General features: G+C 41.3%; 1 protein-coding gene across 1 annotated transcript; it reads left to right on the top strand.

The window, feature by feature from the left end:
- The first annotated feature begins 536 nt into the window (after nucleotides 1-536).
- On the top strand, nucleotides 537-9,280 carry LOC136707801 (patched domain-containing protein 3-like). Its single transcript, XM_066682059.1, has 4 exons — nucleotides 537-1,394; nucleotides 5,405-5,532; nucleotides 5,929-6,074; nucleotides 7,126-9,280. Exons 1-4 carry the CDS (start codon nucleotides 705-707, stop codon nucleotides 8,688-8,690), a joined length of 2,529 nt encoding a protein of 842 aa, XP_066538156.1. The 5' UTR covers nucleotides 537-704; the 3' UTR covers nucleotides 8,691-9,280.
- Nucleotides 9,281-9,860: the final 580 nt, after the last annotated feature.

The raw sequence follows: 9,860 nt of genomic DNA, 5'->3' as shown, positions 1-9,860 counted from the left end.
GAGAAATAATGTGTGAGAAAGTAAGAAACAGGCGGAGAGTGGGAGGGGTGAGATTGGGAGGAAGAGATAGTGAGAATGCGTAAGAATGAGAGAAACGGAATGAGGGGAAAAGAGACGGATAAACAGGGTAAGAGAAAAAGAGACAGACGGGGGAGAGATTTTGTGACTGTGGTGTCGAATATAAACCCAACAATAAAGCCGTTTTTGTTCAGTTCTAGTTTGATATGAACCCAGTGCCCTGTCAGTGGAACGGCCGTTTAAGTTAACGCGCATGCGCGGTCAAAGCCTGTGTCACACCTAATTCTGTAACCGTCAATTTCTGTGACCACAGACGGCGCTACTTCGTGTCCAGCATAAGGGTCATACATTTCTGACAGCTGCCATCAGAATTTGTGACCCCCACTGAATCTCCATATAAACCTCATAAACATTCATGTTTAAGTGCATTTATGTAATTAAAATTCAATGAGGTCATGCATTCTGACGGCAGCCGTTAGAAATTGTGAACCCCTATGCCAAGTCTATGAAGTAGCGCCCTCTAGGGTCACAGAACTCGACGGTCACAGAATTTGGTGTAACACCTGTCCCTGTTGTTGGTAAAAAGAAACGAAAGTGAAAATTACCAATTTCCCGGCAGCGGTATCTCGGAAAACACACGCCGTTAGGCTGTAAATAGTCGGGTTAGACACAGACTACACTGCAAGATGCCCAGCTGTAGAACGAACTGCTTAGAAAAGCCCCTGTCCCTGGGCTTCAGGGAGCTCGGCCGTTGTGTCGGTAAATATCCGTGGGGTTTTTTGATAGTGCCCTTGTTTTTGTCCGGTGGTCTGGGAGCAGGCTTTATTTTTCTTCGACAGAGGGAGGCCAAAGGCATCGAGGATCAGTTTACACCTGTTAACGGTCCCGCTAAACAAGAGAGGCAGTTCGTACAAGAGCGCTTCCCAGACACCGGAGACTTCTCCCGGCTACGGCTCTCAGCCGAAGGGACATACGCCGCTCTGATCATCACAGCCTCGCAGGGGGAGAACGTACTGACCGAGGAGGGGCTGCAGGAGGTTATTGACCTGGACACAGCCGTTAAGAACTTCGATGCAGGGAGCAAGTACTCGAGCCTTTGTGCTCAATCGAAAGGAAAGTGTATGTTCAACCCAGTGCTGGACATGATCAGCTACAACTCCAGTAAAATTTCAGCAACGAAACTGATCTACCCCTTGCACGAAAAGACCTTCCTAGGGTCAATCTTGGGTGGAGTGCAGTTAAAAGAAGGCACCCAGGAAGTCAGCAGTGCAAAGGCCATCAGGGTCTTTTATTACTTAAGAGAAAACTCATCTGAAAGTGACTTGTGGTTAAAAGGTTTTATAAATCTGATTTCCAAATACACAGGGCTGAAGACGGTGAGTAGATCCATGAGTTTCGTTTTACACTTTCCTTTTTTTAAGGGACTGTGACATTGATTTACAAGTTTACTTTAGAATTATTGACAATTCATGTCCAATTACTTAAAACACCTTGAGTTAAAGAAAAAGTTGTGTTTGTCATTTTTGGCATATATTTGTGATGTGGATTTTATGCTAGAAAACATATCATGAGTGAAAAAAAACAGTCAGCCCCATGGTTAATCTTTCTGCTTCTCAAACAGGAGGATTCAGACAGATAGGGTTTCTTACATCATAAACATAAAGAACCAATCTCATCAACTTGGGAGGTCACACTCCTCACACACACACTGCCGGAGGAAACCCACACAGACACAGAGAGAACACACCATGCTCCTCACAGACAGTCACCTGGAGGAAACCCCCGCAGACACAGAGAGAACACACCACACTCCTCACAGACAGTCACCCGGAGGAAACCCACACAGACACAGGGAGAACACACCACACTCCTCACAGACAGTCACCCGAAGCACACCCACACAAACACAGGGAGAACACACCACACTCCTCACAGACAGTCACCCGGAGGACACCCACGCAGACACAGAGAGAACACACCACACTCCTCACAGACAGTCACCTGGAGGAAACCCACACAGACAGAGAGAACACACCATGCTCCTCACAGACAGTCACCCGGAGGAAACCCCCGCAGACACAGAGAGAACACACCACACTCCTCACAGACAGTCACCCGGAGGACACCCACACAGACACAGGGAGAACACACCACACTCCTCACAGACAGTCACCCGGAGGAAACCCACGCAGACACAGGGAGAACACACCACACTCCTCACAGACAGTCACCCGGAGGACACCCACACAGACACAGGGAGAACACACCACACTCCTCACAGACAGTCACCCAGAGCGGGAATCGAACCCACAATCTCCAAGTCACTGGAGCTGTGTGACTGCGACACCTGCTGTGACACCGTGCCGCCCCTAATAGTAAAACAATTATAATGTAAAATCATCTTTCCTATCATCTTTGTCAGAAAAAAACGCTTTGTATCTCTGTCAATTTCCATATATTGAAAATGCAATCTACCCTTATACCGTGTCAAAACTGACCATTATTATTGGCCCTAAATAGTTGCTGTATAACCATCCATCAAAATTCATACAAGAGTGTGGCTTTGTCTTCAGAGTTACCGTTTTGGAGTCTCTTTGACCAAAGTTAAACCTGTTTGGGAGAGACACATTTCTGGAGAGAGGCAGTATTAACATGGAAAGGCATCGGCATCTTACGTTCGCGTGACGCTGGCACATGCCAGTGACATCGGCACCTTACGTACAGGTGACAGTGGCATCTTTTTTTTTTTTTTTAGTGACAGTGGCATATGCCAGTGGCATCGATTTTTTTTTTTGACAGTGGCATATGCCTCTGTTTTGCGCAAATGCCGATGACATTGACATCCGTTTTATGACACTGACATATACTCCACTTCATTGTTGAACATCTGCCAGTAAGTTTAGCTAGCATTTGGATGTTTAAACTAGCTATATATTTAACTACTCAGTAAACAAGGAACGTCTCTGGACGTTCAAAATAGGTTTAAAAGTAGTCTGTCCGTCAAACACATATTTTAAACGTCAATGGACGTCCAAAATCCATCTTAATAAGTTAGTTAAGTGGTGACCAATCGATAACGTCAGTGGACGTCCAAAACGCGTTTTATACAAGTAATTTATTTCGGGACCAATTAATAACGTCAACGGACGTCCAAAATACGTCTAATACTCGTTTTTTCAATGTCTGTGCTTGGTCGTCTTTTCAACGTTCACTTTCAACCTTAAGAGAACGTTGATGGCAGTCATTACGTTATTTCAACGTCGAATCAACGGCTAATTGTTTACTGGGTAGCACACGTATGCTACTAGCATGTAAACGGACCAAACAAGTGACATGCTACAAACATAGTCATGTCACTGTGTTCATGGACAAGTGAACTACAAGTTCTTCCCAGTAAGGGGTATACGACACTCCTCAAACTCACCACTTTCAAGATGTCCACATACCACAATGCTGCCAAGCAACATTACTACTGGACTACTAGATTAATTAAAATGTCTTTATGCCACGTGAAGCTCTAATAGCCTTGTACAACACTGCATGTCAGATTCAAGACAATGTATGAGTTTCTGATGAAGGCTCATAATATGTGCTGACATCCAATTCTACTGACATATAATCCAGATTTCCCCTAAATTTCTCCTTTAAAATAAAGCCCATGTGTTTATTTAATGACTTCTTTTTAAGTCTTTAACTTGTGCACAAAAACACGGCACTGTGAAAAGATCTGACAGAAAAAAGAATTCAACATTATGTAATTACTACTGAACATTTAGTTTAACTGTACAAGTCATCAAAAGTCTACAAAAACAACAGATCATAAACAGCACATCATTTTTTAAGTTTTTAATCTCAATAATAAGACAATCATACTGATCACAAAGGAACATTTTGGCCATTAGTATTTCCTCAGCATTTATCAAAATAAATATACCATTATTAACATAGAAATTCAGATTAGAAACAGACTGCTTACTATTGCTAGCATCTTTAAAAAAAACAGAATACTTGAGATGTTTTTTAGAGATGTGGTCCTGGGTGCACTCATCACACTTTCTACAGAATGGACAAGTACTGTGAGCCTGGATGTCATGAAACAGACCATCAAGTGTTTCAAATGTGTGTCCTAAAAAGCAAAATAAATACAGGATAGAATTAAGGTATCAATGTTAACATGTCAGAGACTTGCAGCACCAGAACGCAGGCACACTAAACCTTATAGTATAGCCCTCTGCCACTTTTAATAGCATTCCTATACAGCATTCTATTGTATATTAGCAGTATAAAATGTATTTCCCATATATTACTGATAACCAGTGAACATGATACTACACGGCATTTAACATTACCTGTATAAAATAATATAAATAATAATGGTAGCTACACCACTATTTGTACTCATTTAATACGTAATAGTACAACACACCTACCGTGCAATGTCCCCATATTGTTTTCTCGTTCTTCTTGAGAAAGACCTTTGGCCCCTAGATGATGCCAGTGTTCAATTTTCTGATTAGGCCTAGCAGGGTTGCTACCTCAATTTAAATTAGAAAATTTTAAAAAGTAATGTTTCATTTAATACACTGTCATATTAGATTTTCACTCTATACACACACACACATACATATACATACACACACACACACACACATTTATATATATTTATATATTACTGCCTCTCATGTTATCGCACGGCAGCATTGTGGTATGTCGTCGTCTTAAAAGTGGTGGTTTTGAGGAGCGTCGTATACCCCTAACTGTGAAGAACTTTTAGTTCAATTGTCCATGAACACAGTGACAGTGGACTGTGTGCGAATAAGGGATGCTATGTTTGTAGCATGTCACATGTTTGGTCCGTTTACATGCTAGTAGCATACGTGCGCTAGTTAAATATATAGCTAGTTTAAACATCCAAATGCTAGCTAAACTTAGTCTACTGGCAGATGTTCAACAATGAAGTGGAGTATATGTCAGTGTCATAAAACGGATGTCAATGTCATCGGCATTTGCGCAAAACAAAGGCATATGCCACTGTCAAAAAAAAAAAAAAAAAAATAGATGCCATTGGCACATGCCACTGTCACCCAAAAAAAAAATCGATGCCATTGGCACATGCCACTGTCACCAAAAAAAAAAAAGTAGATGCCATTGGCACATGCCACTGTCACCAAAAAAAAAAAATAGATGCCACTGTCACTCGTACGTTAGGTGCCGATGTTACTGGCATGTGCCAGTGTCACACGAACGTAAGATGCCGATGCCTTTCCATGTTAATACCGCTACTGTTTCTGGATTTTTTAGATATGAATCTGTTAGCACTGATGAGTTTGAGAGTGGAATGACGGTTCTTCAGTGTCTAACTAATATGTTTATGCTGTGTGTTTAGGTGTCTGTTTCCTATTTCACTTCAATATCCAGAGAAAAGGAGTTTGAGCGCAGTTCGTCTTCTGTGATCCCATTCTTTTCCATCACGTATTGTTTAGCCATTAACATCTCTATCTTTTCTTGCTTAAGGTGAGTAAAAAACACACGTGAAGATAAATATGTGATAATATTTAGATGCACATACAGAGGCATGCCTTTGAACCTCAAAATCTAAAAAAGTCAAAGCCATTTTGAGTTTCTGACATATTTATATGTGTACACACGGGATGTGTCCAGGGAGAAGTCATGTTTATTGAAGACTACTTGTCTTTCATTAAGGCCTTTCTATGTTATGTTCACATTCACTTTTGTATCGTATTATCTTGTCTTCATTGGAAAATAGCTTCTTTGGACCAAACGTCTAAATGAAAATGGAAGCAGATTTCTATAATGAGTTCAGAATGTTTTTCTTCTCTCAAAGTTAGAGCAGCATTATTTAAGTTAATTCGTTACAGTTTTGGCTTGTCATTCATTCCATTTCTGTAGGTTGGACTGTGTGAGGAACAAGGTGTGGGTGGCCACATTCGGAGTACTGTCCGCTGGTCTGGCTGTGCTGTCTAGTTTTGGGTTTCTGCTTTTCTGTGGGGTGCCTTTTGCCATGACAGTGGCGTCTGCTCCATTTCTGATTCTGGGTGAGTTTACTATTTAACATATAAATAATGTTTAGCTTTTTGTCACTTGTATCTCCAATTATGAAATGTATACAGAAGGCTTTAAATTGCTGGAACTACAGGGAGTCACTGTCTCACATTTACAGGGTCCTGGGGTCCTAGGTTCATTCCTTGACTAGAGACATTGTCTGATTGTTTTTCCCACATCTTAAAATACTGGTATGCTTTGGTAGGTGGATCCCAAGTCCCAGATAAAAAAAGGATATATCAGGAAGGAAACAGTTTGTTACTCTAATTACTTTGTTTTTTCCCCTTTCACCTCGCACTTTAATGGTAACAAGAAACACAGAGCAGGTATAATTTGGGCGGTAGATCATTCTCAGTGCTGCTGGTGGTGTGTTAGTGTGTGTTGCTCTGGTACAAGTGGATCAGTGTTGCTGGAGTTTTTAAACATTGTATTCACTCACTTACACATCCAGACACACCTACATCATTCATTCATTCATTATCTATAAGTGCTGATCCAGTTCAGAGTCGCGGTGGGTCAGTCCTTCACAGGGCGACACACACTCACACACATACGGACACTTTTGAGTCGCCAATCCACCTACCAGCATTTGTTTTTGGACCGTGGGAGGAAACCAGAGAACCCAGAGGAAACCTACGCGGACACAGGGAGAACACACCGCACTCCTTACAGAACCCATAGGGTCCGTGGTGCTGTGATATTTAATAAAATCAATGTTTTTGGAATATCGTCCATTTATGCATTTTTTTTAAAAATACAATTTAAATAGTAGCTGTCATTTTGAATACATGCCAATCATTTAAAAACAGGAATTCCCCTTTCTCTCTTCCACAATGACTGGGCAGAGGTCAGGGGTTGAGGGTAGTGGTGGGGTGGGATGGAGGCACTCGTGGGTCCACATTTTATTCTGTATTCAGAATTTCATTTTACTTTGTCAAACTTTAAAAAAGTGCCTACAGAAACAAAGGAAAAGGTTTCATTCTGGAAGCAGTGAAATGATTGCAGGTCCTTGTGAATCATTCCTCTCTTTGTGTTTTTGTGCAGGAATTGGAGTTGACGACATGTTCATTATGCTCTCCTGCTGGCAGAAGTCTAAAGTTAAGGATGAAGTGGAAAATCGAATGGCAGAAACGTATAAAGAAGCGGCCGTATCCATCACAATCACCACACTGACAGACGTTCTAGCTTTTTACATTGGTCTGTTGACTCCTTTCCGCTCTGTGCAGTCTTTCTGTTTGTACACTGGGACTGCAGTGTTGTTCTGCTACATCTACAACATCACATTCTTTGGGGCTTTTCTAGCTCTAAATGGAAGGCGAGAACAGGGCAATAGACACTGGCTGACTTGCTTGAAAGTCTCAGAACCGAAAGACGATACTGATGGCAATGTCTGTTGTGTTGGAGGGGCTTATGATAAGCAGTCTGGGGCTGAAAGAGAAATGCCAACTCAGATGTTCTTTAAGAAATATTATGGGCCATTTCTGACCAATTCTTGGACTAAAGCGTTTATAATCGTTCTCTATGCTGCGTATGTGGCTGCCAGCCTCTACGGATGCACGCAAATCCAAGAGGGAATTGAACTGAAAAATTTAGCAGTCGACAGCTCCTATGTGGTTGATTACTACCATAACGAAAAGAAGTACTTTTCACAGTACGGTCCCACTGTCATGGTGGTTGTGAAGGACGAAACATTTCCTTATTGGAACGTTAGTGCACGAGAGAGGCTTGATTTATGTTTTCAGGAGTTCAGAAATCTCTCCATGACTGCTGACAGCCCTCCTGTTTCTTGGCTTTATCACTACTTGCAATATGGTGCAACAGGGTGGTTTGTGAACGTAAAAGATGAGAAAGGATTCAAAAGTAACCTACCTTTTTTTCTCAAAGTTTCAGGATTCATTAGGGATGTTAACATCACCGGGAACCAAATTATTGCCTCTCGCATGTACATACAGACCGTGAACATTACTCGAGCTATTGATGAGAAAACCATGTTGAATGCTTTTAGAGAAACTGCGGAGAAATGTTCAAAATCACACGCAGTTGATGTGATGGTCTACCACTATGCATTCATCTACTTTGACCAGTATGCCGTCATAGTTAACAATACCATCCAAAATATAGTAGCGGCTACTATGGTCATGTTGCTCATTTCTCTGATGTTGATTCCAAACCCCCTCTGCTCTCTCTGGGTGACCTTCTCTATTGTGTCCGTCATTGTGGGTGTGGCTGGTTTCATGGCATTTTGGGGGGTGAATCTAGATTCCATATCTATGATCAACCTGGTCATTTGCATAGGCTTTTCTGTTGATTTCTCCGCTCATATATCCTATGCCTTTGTCTCAAGCAAGGAGCCATCAGCCAATAAGAAGGCTATAGATGCTCTCTACAGTCTCGGTCATCCGATGATCCAGGGAGCGGTGTCCACCATCGCCGGGGTAGTGGTGCTGGCAGCCTCTCAAAGTTACATTTTCAGGACTTTCTTTAAAATCATGTTCTTGGTCATCCTTTTCGGCCTGGTTCATGGTATTGTGTTCCTACCTGTGTTCCTGTCTTTATTTGGAACGTGTAAAAGGAATGTGAAAAAGACAGAGTCGAACACAGTGATATGAAGAATCATTCTGCTTTCATTTACATTAATTCAGGTTTTACCCCTGAAACACGTTTATTATTAATGGTATTATAATGCTGCATGAAGGCCAAATTCTGACAACTTGTCTCTTGGAGTTACCAGCAAAGCCTCTGCTTCGCAGGATCAGTTACACAGACTCAGCTGTTCAACATTATGGAAGGGCTATGTTCCTGATTGATCATTCCTTAGGGAATAGTTTATAATGAGGTATACATACTCTTTCATTAAGGTGTTTTGTTCAGCTTTTCTGGACACTTTTTGTTACATTTTTGGAAAAAAGTTTGCACAGTTAAGAATGTCAAAACCCAATAACGCTGCTGTATTACTTTTCAGCCTTGGACGTATCAGCTAACTTAACTCCCAAGTGCCATATCCCAGGTGGACTAACAGGTTACTGAACACATTTGATTTTCATCTCATAATACTAACATGCACTTATTTCTGTTGTATACTTAAATGAAATATGTTACAGCCACTGTTTGTTGTGAAGTATTTAACCTGTAATAACCTTGTTGTATCTCACTGTTCTCTCTGCTCAGTTTGCCTTTAAATAAACAACGCTGGTCTGGAAGTGGATTTGTGGCTCCGTGGTTTTACTGGCTGTCGTGTTCATTAGAATAATTACAGTTACAGACATTATATATATATCTCCTGGTTTCCTGTCCCTGCCACTGACAAGTTTCTGAATGATACATTGGTACATTTCCCCTTTTTGACCAAACCATGCAGAAGAACTGAGATATTTTTGCTCTAATGAACTGTTATAAATATAATTTTCATTTGATTAATCCAGTGATGTATAAATCCTGGCAAAATAACTGAATCACCACACGTGGAGGAAGTCCTGCAGGATTTTTTTTATAGCACGTAAATCACAGGTATGTCACAAAACTCTTTTGTTTTATAGATGAACATTCTGACTTTGTGAAACATGGCACATTCCAGATAGATCAGCCGTAACAAGAACGTCTATGATTTTAATCAAAACTACACTTTTTGTAATATTTAGAATATGTTCTTGATATGATTTTCGATTCCTGCTCTGGGTGACTGTCTGTGAGGAGTGTGATGTTCTCCCTGTGTCTGTGTGGGTTTCCTCCGGGTGATTGTCTGAGGAGTGTGGTGTGTTCTCTCTGTGTCTGTGTGGGTT

This window comes from Hoplias malabaricus, chromosome 9 (assembly GCF_029633855.1).
Source record: "Hoplias malabaricus isolate fHopMal1 chromosome 9, fHopMal1.hap1, whole genome shotgun sequence".
Classification (NCBI taxonomy): domain Eukaryota; kingdom Metazoa; phylum Chordata; class Actinopteri; order Characiformes; family Erythrinidae; genus Hoplias; species Hoplias malabaricus.
The sequence above is the reverse complement of the archived record's forward strand: the minus strand, read 5'-3'. Positions and strand labels throughout refer to the sequence as shown.